At 42.4% G+C, this 17,938-nt stretch overlaps 1 protein-coding gene across 1 annotated transcript in view; it reads left to right on the plus strand.

Moving 5' to 3' along the window:
* Positions 1-16,880, plus strand: part of PDE6B (phosphodiesterase 6B, cGMP-specific, rod, beta) — a 21,893-nt gene extending 5,013 nt beyond the window's left edge. The window contains exons 4-22 of the mRNA XM_009072728.1: positions 1,039-1,179; positions 2,203-2,277; positions 2,368-2,432; positions 3,390-3,456; positions 3,602-3,649; positions 3,831-3,980; positions 4,967-5,110; positions 5,702-5,767; positions 6,332-6,478; positions 7,997-8,104; positions 9,555-9,664; positions 10,840-10,927; positions 11,473-11,573; positions 12,630-12,737; positions 13,405-13,468; positions 14,230-14,304; positions 15,158-15,241; positions 15,523-15,679; positions 16,822-16,880. Of these exons, the coding sequence (XP_009070976.1) occupies positions 1,039-1,179; positions 2,203-2,277; positions 2,368-2,432; positions 3,390-3,456; positions 3,602-3,649; positions 3,831-3,980; positions 4,967-5,110; positions 5,702-5,767; positions 6,332-6,478; positions 7,997-8,104; positions 9,555-9,664; positions 10,840-10,927; positions 11,473-11,573; positions 12,630-12,737; positions 13,405-13,468; positions 14,230-14,304; positions 15,158-15,241; positions 15,523-15,679; positions 16,822-16,880 (1,857 nt within the window). The remainder of the gene's footprint in view (positions 1-1,038; positions 1,180-2,202; positions 2,278-2,367; positions 2,433-3,389; positions 3,457-3,601; positions 3,650-3,830; positions 3,981-4,966; positions 5,111-5,701; positions 5,768-6,331; positions 6,479-7,996; positions 8,105-9,554; positions 9,665-10,839; positions 10,928-11,472; positions 11,574-12,629; positions 12,738-13,404; positions 13,469-14,229; positions 14,305-15,157; positions 15,242-15,522; positions 15,680-16,821) is intronic.
* The last annotated feature ends 1,058 nt before the right edge of the window (positions 16,881-17,938 follow it).

Below are 17,938 nucleotides of genomic sequence, written 5' to 3' on the forward strand. Positions count from 1 at the left end.
ATTAATTTTTCAGCTGTTTCTTTCTGTCCTACTCACTGGGCTTGTGGCTTTCAACATTACATACAGCATGCTGTAAAGTGCCAAAAATTAAATTGTTGTTCATTTTCCTCTAATGGTTTGTGTGACAGCATCACTATCCTACCTGAGGAATGATAGAGTTCAGTGACATTGAACATCTCAGACTTTATAGGAGTCACAGAGTTGTCCTAATTTATGGCTTAGAAACAGAGACCCATGCAGTCAGAAATATCTACTAGTGCCCAGTGAAGGGGTGAGACGCACTTTTTGTGATTGTGGCCATGTAACAACAGTACTTCTTGCTCAAAGCACAACTCCAGACCATTTCAGAAGCAGTTCTCAGTGCTTCCAAATCTCTGCTCCTCATATCTCCTGGTCTCAGAAAGCAAAACACACTTGGACACAGGTACACATGCACTAGCTAAACTAAACAATTGTGTAGATGATCTTATCATTTCAGAGAATATTTCTCCTGTAGGCCCACAAAGACCCTACTTGTGCCACCAGCAATACTTGCATAACCTCAACTTTTACAAAAGGAAGAGCCTAGTAACAGATTTCTTAAGGGCAAATCTGTGGGGCATAGGATGGGGAAAAGAACCATAGGCTGATGTGCACACAAAGCAGCTGCACAAAGGCTTTGAGTAAAATGTTAATTCAGATATATGTCAGATATTTCAAACACCAGCCTCTGGCATCTGGAACACTTTTGATGTTAACTGATTTTGAATGCAACATTTTACTAATGGATATAAAATGTTAGTGGGGACAGATCTTCACCTGACACTACTGCATTTTTTGTGCTGTATTTGTAAGATTGGACTTCTACACAGCACTCCATGAGGACCTGACTCCTCCTCAGAGTGCATCTTTCCCTGGTAATTCCCAGTGTGAGTAAGTTGTGCATTTGCATTTTGCAGTATAGGTTTCCTGCACTTTTCAGGAACTGTTACTCCAAACACATTGGGAAGCCCATCTCTCAAGGAAAGACTGTGCTGACATTTCAATTTTATATTGCAGGTGCTTTTGTGGTCAGCTAATAAGGTTTTTGAAGAACTGACAGACATTGAGAGGCAGTTCCACAAGGCTTTTTACACGGTGAGGGCATACCTGAACTGCGATCGGTACTCAGTGGGTCTCCTGGACATGACGAAGCAGAAGGTGAGCGTACACGTGTGATGTGCACCTTTCTGATTGCTGCTACTCACTGAGAGGTGATGTGTGGAGATAAGTTTTACTGAGGCAGTCAAAGTTCGAGCTAACTTTGAGTCATTATTTCTGCTTTGGTTGGCATTTTTTTATTGTGCAAATTAAGAGACCAGGTTAACAAAAACAGTGGCAAAGGGAAGAGCTTATCACTGGAATGAGACTGTCAAAGGACCCAGAGGCTGGGAAGAAAGAGAAAGGGCAAACGTATCTGACCATGACAATCCTGGTCAAAGCCTGCAACACAAGCACAGCCTTGTGAAGTCTGTGGATATCAGAAGTACAGTGAGATACCTGTGGAAAGCCCTAGCAATAAAGCAGCCACTTTCCTCAAGGAGTCATCCTTGTTTAGGTGAAATTCACTTTCATGAAAACAAGCTGACAGAAGCTAAGTTACTTCTGATTTGACCTGATTGTTTGCACCTTTGACAAGATTTATGTGGGGGTTACAAAGTGTCTTCGTCAGTGGAGCCCTGATTTATCCCATGGTCAGGCTGACCATCTTGTTGCCAGAGCTTTTGTAGCACGCTGTCTTGTGAAGAGGTGTATTAAAAGATCATTAGTGCACTAAAGACCCTTTGATCAGCATGGTAATGTAGCCTAAGAAAAAACAAAAACAAAAATTTATTTCACTTTAGCAATCTGGCAAGTAGTAGATCACCCTATAGTTACACTCTGGAAAATGAAGAGCACAAAAAATACTGGCATAGCTGTTTGCTCTGAATACAGCTGGAACTGGTCTCCAAATGAAGCATCATCCTGTGTTTAGGCTGTAAATTATTGTAAGCAGCCATAGAATGCGCTTCACACTTCATGATTTGGATACATCATTCTGCTGCCTAGTATTGAAGTAGTCTTATTATTTCATGCCTTGTTTACACAGTACCAAAACCAGCATGGTAGAGCAGTGGTTGCTTTGCAGCTCAAGTCAGAATGCACCTTTCTACTCTAAGAATACTTCTGTAATTTTAAAACCAGGAATTTTTTGACCTGTGGCCAGTCGAGCTGGGAGAAGTACCCCCCTACTCAGGACCTCGCACCCCAGATGGCAGGGTATGTGAGAATCAGATTCCTTTAACTCTCTCCAGTCTGGCTGGATTGACTCACCACTAATTTTAAAGCCACTCTTCTTTTTATTTGTAGGAAATAGTCTTTTACAAGGTGATTGATTATATATTACATGGAAAAGAAGACATTAAAGTAATTCCGTAAGTGTCCAGTCTCTACAGGGTTAGATTCTAGCTAAAACTGAGGTTCCCCATGATTTGAAGACATCCTTGAAGAGAAATGCAAAGAATTGATAGAGACTAAGAGAGACAGAATGTAAGTTGGTGCTTTGACTCATATTTCTGTGGGATAAAGATTTCCTCAAGGGCATTGGAAGCCTGACTTGCAAGTCAGGCTCCAAAATCCACTGCAACCAGTAATTCTTTTGAGGTGCATAAGTGAGCTTCCCTGACTGCCCGTGGTTTTGCCACTCTCCTTGCCAGTCTGAGGCATCACTCCTCCTCCATGTGTCAGCTGGTAAGCCACCCAGGATGCCCTTGTGTTGAGGCACCTGTTGCTCTGCTTCTCTCATAGTCTTCTGTCACTGGACCCATCCTGAGGCTACCTCTGGACTTTCCTCCACTCTTGACACACTGAGACTCTTTCTGAAAACTACTGGCTCTTCTTGCTGTTGAATTTTTCAGAAGTGACTTAGGCACCTTAGGCAAATCTGACATAGCAGGAGTTTTGCCTGGTTCTGGTCACACTGCTTTGCACTGATGTACGTGCTGCAAGAAAGGACCCCACCGCTGAGGTACAGCAGTGTTCAAAGTTCAGGCTGGCAGACACCCTTAGCCAGGAACCTTCTTTTATCTTTCTCTGTGTTGAAGGCCTGACACATGGCCCCCACTCCCTGGAATGACTTTTCATTAAGTCTCTGCAGACTGTGATATTTTATGAGTTATTTTTCATGGAATCCTTAAAAAAAAAGTATTTACTTATGTGAAAAATTTTTGCTTGTGCACATGGATCCTTTGAAAGTAACAGGACTATTTAGGAACTGAGGGTGAAATACATAAACCTGGATTATGCAAACAGCTGCATACAATTCAGCTCCATGATCATTCTTCAGTAAACGTATATCCTTAATTTCCCATATGCATTTTTGTTTCATTCAGAAATCCTACCCCAGATCACTGGGCGCTAGTTACTGGACTGCCAGCCTACGTGGCTGAAAGTGGATTTGTAAGTACTCAACCTAGGCTTCATTAGGTATTTCTAAGATGAAGTCATGCTCATGCTGCTTTCTTATCACTTCAGTTCTTTGTTTTGGTATTTAAGCTTCTCATTACTCATATTGTAATTCTTTTTATTTTGTGTTATCCCCCAGATTTGCAACATTATGAATGCTGGTGCAGATGAGACGTTTAACTTCCAGGTATCATGAAAACTTCAAGTTCTATCAAAGATTCTACTTTGTTTCCAGAAATGTAATGTAGAGTCAATGTTAGGCATGTAAATACTTCTTTTGCCTGTATTGTTACTGTAAAATGAGAGCGTTGTTGTATTTAGAAAATCCATTAAGTGCATGGTGTCTTTCTGCTTGCTGTTGCTTCAAGGAGCGTCCTCTAGATGAATCAGGATGGACTATCAAAAACGTTCTCTCCATGCCAATAGTGAACAAAAGGGAAGAAATTGTTGGTGTTGTCACATTTTATAACAGAAAAGATGGGAAACCATTTGATGAACAGGATGAGACCCTCATGGAGGTACAGTTCCTTGCTGTGGCTTCTAGCTCATATGGTTGAGAGATCACTATTGCTCATCATACACCTGCAAAGCATCCCCTAGTATTTTGCAGCTATATAGGTATCTTTGTTGCTTAGAGAGGTGTTACACATCAAATTAAAAGTTTGAAATCAACTATTTGAAATACTGGGAGAGTTTGGTCTTGGAAACCCAACTGTGCTCACATAATTTTGTTTCAGCATTCTTGGGTTGGACACCTAGCCATGAGCAGCTACTATGTGCCAACACAACCATTCTGATCTCTGTTCACATACCTAACAGATGGCTCTCACTTGTTGGTCGAGTTCCTCAAGAACTTACACAGAAATTGTCTATGTAGCTGAGATGCAAATGGAGGCCAGTTGTTGAATCTGCCAACAGCAGCTGTCATTAAAGACCTTGTTGCTTAGAAATGCTCCTATACTAGTTTAAATCCAATATAAGCATTCAGGTCTTGGCATCTGCTATCAATCAGAACACTTCTGGATACAGACTTTTCTTATTAAGCAAAAAGGCTGTGGCAAAAAAAAATCAGTTTGAACTGGCCACTGAACAGCAAAAAAGTTGAAAGTAAACACAGGGTGTGAGTAAATACACATGAGAGGTGATGAGACTGCCTTGTTCTCTCTCCTTTGCTCTGAGGGTTTCTGACTTGGTGTCACCATTGTGACAGCAGCCTTTCCACAATCTTGAAGACACTTGCAACAACACAGAAAAAGTTTTTTGTACACTGAATTGGACAGAGAGTCCTTGAGCCCCCACAGCATGGATGCTCTGAAGGCCTGGCCAGATTCAACAGCTGAGGAAATGCTTTGCAAGTCACAGTTGGGACCAAACACAGGGTTGTTCTTTGCTAGAACTGTGGCCAAAGTGGAATTTGTTTTTTCTTTAAAAATATATCATTCTGTGTCTTTGAGGAACAGATGTTTTGGTTATTTCACTGTTTTGTTCTTTTCCCCTCACCAAGTCCTTGACACAGTTCCTGGGTTGGTCTGTACTCAACACAGACACATATGATAAGATGAACAAACTGGAGAACCGGAAGGACATTGCTCAGGACATGGTGCTCTACCACGTGAAATGTGACAAGGATGAAATCCAGGAAATTCTGGTAATGCCTTGCAATGTTCAGCATACACCCAAGTGTACTGGCCTGGCCCATGACTTACGGCACAGACACAGTTCTCCCATTTCACAGAAATGCTTCCACCCTCCAGGCAGGAGCTGGGGCCCTAGTCACCACACAGTGGCAAAACAAGTCTGTCTTTTGACTCTGTGGCCTACTCTCCACCTCAGCATACTAACCCCCTGTGTCCTTTCTACTTTTCTCAGCAAAGCCAGTCTTGGAGGTGGGCTTACACAGGTGCCACCAAGGACAGGGCTGTAAGTGTGGGAGAGAAACTAATTTATTCCCCAAAACCTCCTTACTGGAGAGGATGTGAAGTTATGAGAACCCATTTGGGACTCTGGCTGTAGGGGGACATTTGCATGTAGGGGAATCACAAAACAAAATCAGGGAGAGGGAGAACACTTTACCAGGAAGCATGAGTTAAAAGGCCAGAAATTTAAGTAAGATCCAGGAAGGTTTCCAGGAAGGAAACAAAATTTGCATATGAGAGCTGCCCTAGATTGCCCCAAAGTTGCACAATGCATAGTCCAGTGGGGTTTGATTGTCAGCCTAACACACCCACATTCTTTGCAGCCAACACGAGAAAAGTTGGGGAAGGAGCCAAGTGAGTGTGAGGAAGAAGAACTGGCAAGCATTCTGGTAAGAGCAATCAACTGCTGGGATGAACAGCTGTGACAAACAAGGATTGCTTGCGTGGATGCAGGGAAGAGTTCCAAGTGTTGACATACCGGTAGCTGGTGAAGGGTGAAGGCAAGGCACACCCTGCCCTCCTGTGCCACATGAGTTTGACGTTATCATTATAATGTCACAGCAAGTGCTTTCCTCAGCATCCCAGGGAGTCCCTGTCCTCTGACACTTTATCTCAAGGGGTTCCAAGTCCATCTGGAAACACATCAGCCACCTTGGCTTGTTACACATTTTTTTTCTCCAGAGTAATTAAAGAAGGCTGTAAGTCTTCCCCTTTTTAAATCTTCAAACTATATCAAATCAAGTGTTTTACAGAAAACAAACAATATTTCTTTCACTTGACCAAAAATTCCCTCCCTCTTACCCCACTAATAGGGTTATAATAAAAAATTGCATTTCAGTGTTATTTCCTAAAAGAAAAAGTTACCAGCAGTATCAGACTGATTAATTTTTATTAGGCAAAGCCTAGGAATGACGTAAGCAGCAGTGCAATAAACCATCCCACCTCTCTTACAGAAAGAAGAACTCCCAGAGCCCACTGAGTTCGAAATCTATGAGTTCAGGTTCTCCGATTTTGACTGCACTGAGCTAGAGCTGGTGAAGTGTGGCATTCAGATGTACTACGAGCTCGGCGTGGTTAAAAAGTTCCAGATCCCACAGGAGGTAGGAGATGGCAAACCCCAGACTCTCCTGTATTGGATGGCCAGCAGACTCACCACATGGCTGAGGTCCCCATGCATGCCCACTGCGGCTCACTGAACAGCCAGAGGTCTGGGTTCACGGGGCCTTGCCGGGAGAGGAGTATGCCTCCTAAGTCCCCTCATCCCTCCGAGGGCAGGGAATCACCTCTCAAAGCTGCTGGTTACTACACATCAGTTTTGAGCATAAAGCTCTTTTGCTCTGCATTGCCTGCCACAGGTGTGGGTTTGCTGCGAGGTCTATACATCTGGGTGGTACACCATGCAACAAATTACTAGCACTTGCTCTATCTAATACCACACACAGCCACAGTGCAAAAACATAGTTACCAGGCACAACATGGGAATTACCTTCCTGCGTGTCTGTTTCATTTACTATAGTATGTAACCCATAGCTTTCAGTCAAGATATGCTGAAATCAACAATGGCAGGTCTCTTTGCTTTTCTTCCCCCCAAACACGGACATGCCTTCATTTGGTGCAGTTGGTCCCACCTTCCTGACTGTCAACATGAATGGTGTGATCCTTTGGGATCAAGGACCCCATTGCTCCTGATGTCCAAGTTCTCGACTTTTGCCACAGTTCAAACCCCTGTAGGAATTGCAAAACTCGCATTTCAGCAGATCTGCCGTGCAGATTTCTCAGCACATCATGTGAGGTTTATTTCCATCTAGTGGGATCTGGAGGTAACTGCAGGTAGAGTTTTCGCCCTGAAAAGCAGGCTGGGAATTAGGAGGGAAGTGAATAGGAGTTACTTCTGTGCTTATTTGTAGCACGTCAGTGTCAAAAAGTATTCAAACTATCCACCCCGGAACAACCAACCCCTGATACAAGCCTGAAAAGCAGTCATTCTTTGCTGCTGCTCTGGACAGTTGAGACTTTGAGAAATGAATATTCATCCATAAATAATTTTCTCTCTAATGAGAAAACCTGTATAGCTACAAGAGGTAATACACAGGGAGATGTAGAATGCAGAGGGGAAAAAATGTCCTGTATTGTAATTGTTTAGGTGATATAAATGTCACCCAGCTCTGCATCTAGGAGATCCATATCTCTTGAAGAGAGGTACCAATATTAGTAAATCACGAGACATGGAAGGGACAAATCCTATGAGTAACAACTTAGAGAAACACATAAATTTAAAAAATTCAGAAATAGTGATATGAAATATTCCTTTATTCACACACTGATTATTCTTGTTTACACCATAGGCTTCTCTGTGATTCTATTTCACTTATATAAAAAAGAAAAAGATTTTAGAAAACAGAGCACTATATTTTACTGTCCTCTTTTTGCTCTCCACTTGGCTTTACTATAACAATACTGCCAGAGAAGCATTGTACTACAGCTTCTGACCCCATTCTGAGGCCATCTCTGTAGATCTGGTCTGAACCTCATTCATGACTTCTGTACATGGTCCTTTTGGTAAGAGCAACAGGTAGCAGTTTCGTCACTCAAACTAGTGTCCTCTTCCCCATTTGCAGGTTCTGGTAAGGTTCGTGTACTCTGTCAGCAAAGGCTACCGGAAGATAACTTACCACAACTGGCGTCATGGCTTCAATGTTGCACAGACCATGTTCACACTCCTGATGGTAAGGAAACACCACCCTGGTTAATTTACAGCAGGTCTTCTGCTGCACCTAGGAAATATGCAGGGATGCTTTTGAATCCTGGTGTAGGAATAGGGTTTGTCCTCCTAGCACAGGTCCTGCTAAATGAGGTCCCCATTTACCTTAAGTGACAGTCATTGTGTTACACTTAAAGCTTTGGTCAATACTGGCCAATGAATGGAGCGTGTTAATTCTCACAGGTACAGATGCATATGGTGTTGAATTGTGTCAAGACTGAATCCTTTTGCAGGGTAATGGAGAGAGGCTACAGGCTTTCCATCCTTCCAGTAGATTCTGACAGTAAGAGCCAGGTTGAAATTAGCTGGCTGAGATGGAGACAATGTCAGTCTTTCTACTTCCAGGCAAGACAGACATAGGAGTAAATCTATCGCTAGTGTGAACATGGCAAATGCCATTTCTCACAAGGCCTCAGGGCAACAGGAACCACTGCAAGAAAAACAGGTATTGAAATGCTGCTCCACACCAGGGATTGACCAAGAAACAGTGCAGAAGGAAGGTGTAGAAGGAGGGTAAGGAAGACTGTGAAAGGCCTTGAGGGGAAGCCATATGAGGAGTGGCTGAGGTCACTTGGTCTGTTCGGCCTGGAGGAGACTGAGGGAAGACAGATCTTATTTCTCTATACAACTTCCTCATGAGAGGAAGTGGAGGGGGAGGCACAGACCTCTTGTCTCTGATGACTTGTGACAGGACCCGAGGGAATGTCCTGAAGTTGTGACAGAGGAGGTTTAGTTTGGATATCAGAAAGAAGGTTCTTCACTCAGAGGGTGGCTGGGCACTGGAACAGCCTCCCTGGAGAAGTGGTCACAGCACCAATCCTGACAGAGTTCAAGAAACACTTGGACAATGCTCTCAGGCACATGGTGTGATTCTCAGGGACGTCCTGTGCAGGGCCAGGAGCTGGACTCAGTGATCCTTGTGGGTCCCTTCCAACTCTGAATACTCTGTGATTCTGTAATTCTGGTTCCACACATCTGCTCACACATCTGGCAGCAGACTTCTGCTTAGCACCCCTGGACCATCGTTTAGGTGATTCAGCTTGTAGACCACATTGCTCAGAAGGATGCAAAGCCCCTTCACAAAGCATTTTGTGTATAGTGGCTGAAGGGGTGTTTATGGCAACCTGGGTGAATCTTAGGGCACAAGGCTTCTATAGCAGAGGATAGCCAAATTTGCAGGTGAGCACTGAGAACATATACACTCCACATATGCCTACTTGTGTCTGGAATGTTCTGTTTACAGCTGCTTCCTCATTTTAACCTAAGTCAATCATGTATTGCATTTAGGTTCACAAGTATTTTCAGTTCTCCTGGACTGTTTCAGTGAGGAGATTCCCAGCACAGAGCATTCACAGCACAGTAACTTATTCTGTAAGTGATAACTAACATACAGCATGTAAATTCTCTCTCTCCAGACTGGCAAACTGAAGCGTTACTACACAGACCTTGAAGCCCTTGCAATGGTAACAGCTGCTCTGTGCCATGATATTGACCACAGGGGAACCAACAACCTTTACCAAATGAAGTAAGCACTTTTTTACCACTTCAAACAATTTTATGTTGCTCTCACTTGTAGTGGAATCAGGCTGTGATCACATCAAACTCCAGTACAGCTCTGTTCAATATACAAGGTTAAAAACCTCCTTTAGCAAATTACCTTGCTTTTCAGCTTGCTACAGCACTTGAGCATATGCTTTGGCCAGTGGGGATACTGAAAATTTTCAGTGCTATCTGAGGCTTTCTTTACCTCCTACCAAACCTCCTTTTGTTAAAAAGAAAGTCTACATTACCATTACAGCACAGAACAGGTGCAGTGCAGGCATTTAGTAGCCTGAGCATAACAGGAAACTCAGAATGCCACCAGGAGCATCCCAGACATAAGAAACCTACTTTTAGTTGGACAGTATCCATGGAGAAAGTACCAGGCATGGTACTACCCTCACTGCTTATGGAAACAAAGCACCTATGAGGGTGCTGCTCTCAGTAGGTGGTTCTTAGCTAGAGCAAAACCGTTGCATGATTTCATTGACTAGTCACGATTCTGTTGCTCACTTAGCGTCAGATCACAGAATCACTGAATCATTAAGGCTGGAAAAGATCGCTGAGATCATTGAGTTGAACTTATGACTCAACACCACCATATCAACTAGGCCATGGCACTAAGTGCCATGTCCAGTCTTTCCTTAAACACCTCTAGGGACGGTGACTCCACCACCTTACTGGGTAGCCCACTCCAATGTCTAATAACTCTTTCTATAAAGAAATTCTTCCTAATGTCCAACCTAAACTTCCCCTGGTGTAGATTAAGACAGTTCTTCTGCTATGCTTGCTGGCTATACTGTCTTACTGTTTTCTGGAGCTTTGGAAAAATATTAGGTGAAGGTGACTCACATTTTTGATACAAGAGGGTCTTGCTTTTCAGCTATGTAGGTGTCCAAAGATTGCAGGTTTTCTGTTCCTATTGCTAGATATCAACATGCAGTTATTCAGGATTTAAACAAGCTTACAATGCTGACTAATAATCGTCCAGTCATAAACAACATTTGGGGTGAAATTTGCAGTTGGAAGACTGTTTTATACAGAGTACTTTTACAAAGAGTTGAACTTATGTGTGTGACAAAAATTAAAAATAAAGTCAAACACTTCTTTATATTTCTAAGCACTGCACTAATGTCTTAAATTTTTCCTTTGTGCAACCAGATCTCAAAATCCTTTAGCTAAACTTCATGGATCCTCAATTTTGGAGAGACATCACTTGGAGTTTGGAAAATTCTTGCTCTCTGAAGAGGTTGGTAATAAACTATAACATAACGGCATGGACAAATGTTAGGGAAGGTTTCTATTAACAACAGAGCTGCCAGCCCAAGATCTTTCTCTGGTTTGGATACAGAGAAACGGCAGCTGCCTCAGTCCCCAAGTACTCTGTGCTCACCCAGGACCAAAATGCATAGGCTTCCTAAATGCATGACTTGGTTTCTTCAGAAACCACTTCACTACCCCCACAGGAATATGTTAAATACAGGATTGTTCTCCTGTAGGCTTTCTGACAGGGCTAAGCCAAACACATTCCCACAGCTAACTTTTAATTTCAGATGAATTTGCCCTGTAACAAGCTTCAGGATACTGACCCTGTTCAGTGAACAAAACAGGAAACTAGGTAGTCACATATGATGAATGGGACTCACAACACTTGCGCCTTAGGGGAGCAAACTGAAGCTATTTAACTATTTTAAAAAAAAACAAAAAGTGAACACATTTGAGAAAGGGAGGCGGCCAGGGACTTCTAACAACACAGTACTTGGATTTTAGAACTCCCTTTTCTTTGCTTTTCAGTCACTGAATATATGTCAGAACCTCAATCGCAGGCAGCATGAGCGCATGATTCACCTGATGGAAATTGCCATTATAGCAACGGACCTGGCACTCTACTTCAAGTAAGTCCATCACATACATCATGAGTGAAGGACAGAAAGCAGAAGGCACTTTACAAAGGCCAAATGTGACACTTTGCTCTGAAAACCACCTCATGCAGCAGTCCTTCTGGCAGACACTGCCTCTGGGAGGCTGCCTGTAATACTGACCTCACAGTGGCTGAGGAGGACTCAAATAGTTCAAAAGAAGTTTGAACTTCTACTCAATTAAACCACACATGTAACTTTTGAACCCTCTATTTCTCTAACCCTAAAGGGAAATACACAAAGAATATTATAAAAAGGAAAAGATTGTCACCACCATGGATGCAGCAACATCCCATTGATCTGTCTTCTTTGGTGGGGAGAGCTCTCACACCTGGGGGAGTGTCAGCTCGCAGCTTTTATGCTTACAGGTCCATTCTCCTTCATGGCTTAATTGCAGCGGTTTAAAGACCAGGGGAATGGCATTTTCCCCACATAGGCCTAGATATTCAGCTCTTATCAGGGGTGCTCTGTGGTGGTGAACTGGCAATTTTTCGGCAAAGCAGGAGTCATAGCAACAACACATTCTCACATACTAGACTTCAAGTGAGGAAGCTGTTGCATATACTCTCTATCTGCTTGTCCCAGGCAGCCAATTCTCTGGAACTGAAAGGGCAGAGAATCATCATGTTGATGACCACATCTGGGTACACTGCACCTGGGTACATTGTTGAGATAAAACAGTTCATTTTTCAGTCTCTTACAGCAGTTTGCTCAACATTAAGGGGGAAAAAAGTCTTCTTGTGCTGTGAGCAAAGATGAAATAATTTCTCAGCTGTCATAACTTTCAGGGTCCTACTCATGTCTCACCACTATACTTATTTTTAAGGCATTTACAGTACTTTCCAATACTTAAGACAAGCCGATGATGGTTCTTGGTTTTGATGGGGGCTTCCTTGGGGATTTAAGTGTGAGGACAGTGAGTACTGGAAACCCTTCTGGAAGGGTTACCAATACCAGGACCAGTCACATGTTTTTAACATATTTGTTTCCTTGTTTCATAGATTTTTCTTTTTTTCTTTTGTTCCCCCAAAGAAAGAGAGCGATGTTTCAAAAGATTGTTGATGAGTCTAAGACATACGATAGTGTGACGGCCTGGACTGAATACCTGTCTCTGGAGACAACAAAGAAAGAGGTTGTCATGTGAGTAACTGGCTCCGGAAATGTAGTCACCTGGTGAGAGCTCCAGGACATGCCTTGTGCTGCACTTATTGCAAAACTAGCATCTGATACATCACTGTCCACTCAAATTTAGTCTTCTGGAGAAGCATGCTAAAAACAGGAAAAAGGCTTAAAGTGGTTCTTCATTCAAACAAGTGTCTTTCTGGTAATTTGCTACTGGCTATACATAGATACATAGTTTCACCAGACAAGCCTGTAGACCACATGCAGGGACATCCAATCTATTCTTCTCAGTGGAATCCAATCTGAGGTGCATAATGCTCTTGTTGTGACTGGACAGATGCCTTGCAGGATGCTTTGCACTCACAACCTCGCTGCAGACTCCCATAAGGGAGCCAAAGATGTTACTTCCAAGCCAAGCAGTTCAGCCCAGCAATGATTAAAGCAGCAAACATCCTGGGGCCAGAAGCAAGTAGATCCCCATTGTAACTACATATTGATCAAGATAGCAATCCTTGATGAGTGTTCCCATCAGAACCAAGGCTATTACAGCAACACATCTTTCTTTATCTGTCACTTCAAGCAGGGACCAGGGGATACCTGACAGTACTGAGGAATGAGGATCCTGGGCCTGCAGGAAGTAGGGTGCAGGCTGTAGAGAATAAATTAATTTCTTTCCTGTTTTTAGGGCCATGATGATGACTGCCTGTGACTTGTCAGCAATCACAAAACCTTGGGAAGTCCAGAGTAAGGTCAGGTGCTTGATAAACTGTCAGATTTATCTACCTCATACTTCAGAGTAATGCAATTTCCTAATCAACCTGTAAGTTGAATCCATATCTCCTACTAAAATTACCAAAAGCAATAGCTATGGTTTTGATGGATTAATCAGTCTTTTAGATTGTGGTTGTGAGTCCTGTATAAATTTCTTGTTTACAAGAGAAAAACCAAACCAAACCAAAACCAAACTAAAACAAAACCCAGTTGTTTATATGTTTGTGTTACAGTGAGGTCTTTTTTTGCATGTAATATATGGGTTGGTTTTATTACAGCAATACCTGCTATTTGTCAGTTGTTTGGTTTCCATTAGGCATTCCTTCTTGATGTGCACTTGATCAATTGCTAAGTAAGAAACACTAAAATTTAAAGGAGGGTAAAAGAAAAAAAACTACCTTCCAGTTCAGTATGAAAAAAGGGCAACAAACAAATTGCAATAGGCAGCCACTAGGTCACCAAGAGGCAAATCCTTGAGAGGAAACATTGAAAATATTTCTTGATAGATGAGCAGTGGGGTAATGAGTTCCAGTGCAATAACACTGTTGAGCTGTCACTACACAGGTGCAATGCTATTGCCATAGTTGCCCTTCTCAGGAGAAAGAGTGGGAGCAGGGTTGGACACAAAGAAACAGAAGGGTTAGAAGTGAGATTTACTTCACAGTGAAGACCAGAAGCCCATCAAGTTGTGAGGCTGAACTTGGTGCTAACTCTTCTTTTTACCTCCTTGTCCATGTAGGTGGCTCTACTGGTAGCAGCTGAGTTCTGGGAGCAAGGGGACCTAGAAATAAATGTCCTACAGCAACAGCCTATTGTGAGTACTGTGTGAAAGCCAGGCAGGTCAGTTCAGACAGTAAGTCTCAGCAGAGGCTTACAACAAGCAATGCTGCTCTCGGAGTGCTGTGAGTCTGCCTGAAACCACTATGCCTGCCAAAAGCTTAAAGCTATTCAGTGCCTGTGAACCATCAAGGAGTGACTGTACCGTTGGAGACTTTATGCTGGTTCCTTACTGAAAAAATGGAAAATTAAACAGATCAGTCACAGAAGAAAGCAGAGTTTCTAATAAAGAGAAAAACTGTGAACACAAACTTCCTAGGGTCAAGAAATTATTCCTGGTAAATGGGATGGTGTTTCTAACATATCTTTCTCCTGCTATAACAGCAAATAGTAAAATTTGGAACTGGAAGAGCCAGAAGTCATTCCTTGATGCATTTTCCACCTATTTGGTTTGGGTTCTATTTAAGTAGATTTTCATACACTTCCTATACCCACAGTGGCATCACATATGATACAATAATCAACAAGGTCTTTTAAGAATATAAGTTTGCATTCAGCTATGTTTTAGAGAATTGAAAACCTCTTCAACAGTTTATAACATGAACTTTCCCTCAGGTATGCAGTTGAGACACATGCAGGAAAAACTTTCTGTCCTCCTCCTCATTCATAGCAACTCAAATAGCTACCTAAAATTTCTCCTAAAATGGCAAAGGAAATGAGCTCACTTCACTCCACCAGAGCAGAGGAAGAGGGCTGTGATGGACAATCTTTATGGATGGCATGACAGAAATGCCAGTCTGACAAAACAAGGAAGTTTTGGGGAGAAAATAGAGATGTGTTTTTCAATTAAGCATTCTCATGAATCACGTTGAACTTGTGTCCTCCCACAGCCCATGATGGACCGAAGGAAAGCTGCTGAGCTTCCAAAGCTTCAAGTGGGTTTCATTGACTTTGTGTGCACATTTGTCTATAAGGTAAGTCAGGTGCACCCTTGCATACACCATCCTTCTCAAGAGGGATCCAAAGCCTGGGTGGTTGAGTCCCAGTGCAGACACACCACCCATGGGGAGAGGGACAGGTAGAGGAGACAACAGCTGCACCTCTCTGGAGCATTGTAGCATGGTGCCTCTTTGTGCCATTAATGCTTTCTCTTCATGAACCAGCTTCAGAGGTGAGCCGTCAGGGTCTGTCCTGGGGTATGATGAACAGCCACTGCCTCTGCACTGCATTGCACTGACAGGTGTGTTTTGGTTAGGAATTTTCCCGTTTCCATGAGGAAATTCAGCCCATGCTTGATGGGCTGCTGAACAACAGAAGTGAGTGGAAGGCCCGTGCTGATGAGTATGATGCAAAAATGAAAGCTCTGGAGGAAGAGAAGAAAAAAGAGGATGAAAGAATGACTGCAAAGAAAGGTCAGAAAAAAAATTTGCTTTTCATTCCTAACTCAAGAACATATGCAATATTCTCACTGATCTGCAGCAAGCTTTGCTGACACAGTAGAGTTAGATGCCCAGAACAAGTTTCCTAAATTTGATTCCACTGGCAAGGCTGAAGGCAACTTGTCTTCAAACCTGACACCATGACTGGCTGTCAAAAAGGCCACCCACTTAAATTTACAGGAACTAGAGCCTGAGAAACTAGTGAGAATACATTCAGCACAAGTGCCTATGCAGCTGGTGATAGCAGAAGTTCTTTGCGGTATACATCTGTCCCTGGAAAACAGAGGGGAAACATCCCTTTGTACACAGGAGCTGTGACCAGTGTGCTCTCCCACGGGACATGAATCAGGAGTTAAGAAAACCTAACACAGCTCTAGGGAGAACATCTGAGAAATAATGGTTCATCCCATTTGTAGCCCAGATTAGGTACTACCTAGAAGTAAGCAGTAGTGGTAGCACCTAGTAGCAATTAATTTTCGTCAAATCCATTTTTGTTTTTCCATGGCCCAGTCTGCGTAGCACTGAAATCCATCAGCTGTAGTGGGCACTGGAGAAAAGCATGTTTGATAGTCTAAAGATCTGTTTGTCTCTCTGAATGGTGGAAGTAGAAGGTTCTCTTGGGCTCTCCCAAATGTCTGTTCAAATATCTGTCAGAACTTGGTGCCTCCTTTCCACAGAGACTGCATCCGAACTTTCCTTTTATTCCAAACTGGACCAAAATTCCAACAGCCCAAGGTGTGGACATTGCTCAAATGACACCATTTAGAAATTATTAGGGCTGTCTTGATGTTTTATCTCAGTTTAATTCACAGTAGTTAGCTTCAAATATCAAAAGTAAGTACTTTAACTATAATTTGGAAGATTTCTGAAGAATCATTTGCTGAATAAGCAATGGATGTGCATGCAAGAAAGATTTCTACTAACTCTAAAACATGCTTTCCAAGCAGCCTTACACATACAATTGCTTTGCACAGTAGACAGCTCTAGACAGAGTACTATAGATATGACCCATACTGTTCACTGGAACAGCATAGAAGTCCTAAAATCTCCTGTAATGACTAAGAAGGAAATTTATGACTACACCTCTAATTCTGTGCTTCTTTTTTATATGGTAGGTGGGATAACCTGTAATGGAGGAACAGCTCCAGCTTCCAAAACCTGTACCATACTTTAGACCTACTATCAGTGCAATATATGCCACCCAAAATGAGAATGACCATGCTTAAAACAAAAAAATAAATTATCAAGGCACACAAATACATTCCTGATTGGACTGTTCTGATACTTAGTTAGGCTTATGACCAACCAGGAAAGGGCTAGATCTTGTTTGCCTTAATTGCATCTCTTCCTGATTGTAAGGAGCCAGTTCTGTCCTGTCTCTTTCTCCATTTAACGCACCTCATGTCAGATGGCATATGGCAAGTCAGAACAATATTTGGCCCAATAAATCACATTGCAAGACTATGGAAGAGCATTTCTCCTGCACTGAAACACTTCTTACCTCAAAGATGATGGGGATAGTACTACTCCATTCAACTTGATGTGATTGACAATGTATGCAACCATAGCCTGCAGAGTAGGAAAACTGAAGAAGAGCCAAATTTATCATATCTAAGCCTACATCTGTCAGGATACCAGAAGGAAATCGAAGCTTAAGGATAAAGCAAGAAAACTGATCATAGAAAATCCTTGTACTGCTCTAAAATGTTACAATTCCATGTAAATCCAAGAAACACTCAGACAGATAATAGTTCTGCACTCACTTCAAGAATCTGGATAGGTTGCTACCCCAAAGCATGGAACCATTTGTGCAACACTCAGTAGTTGCCTTCTTCAGGAACAAGATCCACACCGTGTGCTAATTCAGGCTTCATTCTTTCACATGTGACTGTAAGAAGATAGTGTTATTGTTTCCCATTACAGTTCCATTTAGAGTTAACCAAGCAACCTGAGTCGTCACATCTCCTAGACTTGTTCTGTTTTGCCTCATACTGCTGATGTTATTTTACACATTTGTTAAGTACCAACCTTTCTTCCTTTCCTCATCCTATTCTGAGATGTGTGGTTTTTAGATTCCCCTCCAGATTTTGAAAGACTGATGACTTGTTCTCTTTAATTTCAGACAAAAGTTAGTTGTCATGTTTATTCATGTGACCATTTTAGAACATTCAATTACAATCTTGTAGCAGTAGAGACACCCGCCTCTGCTCCTGTCTCTTTCTCTCTCTTTCC

Source organism: Acanthisitta chloris, unplaced genomic scaffold, assembly GCF_000695815.1.
Source record: "Acanthisitta chloris isolate BGI_N310 unplaced genomic scaffold, ASM69581v1 scaffold18350, whole genome shotgun sequence".
NCBI classification, from domain to species: Eukaryota; Metazoa; Chordata; class Aves; order Passeriformes; family Acanthisittidae; genus Acanthisitta; species Acanthisitta chloris.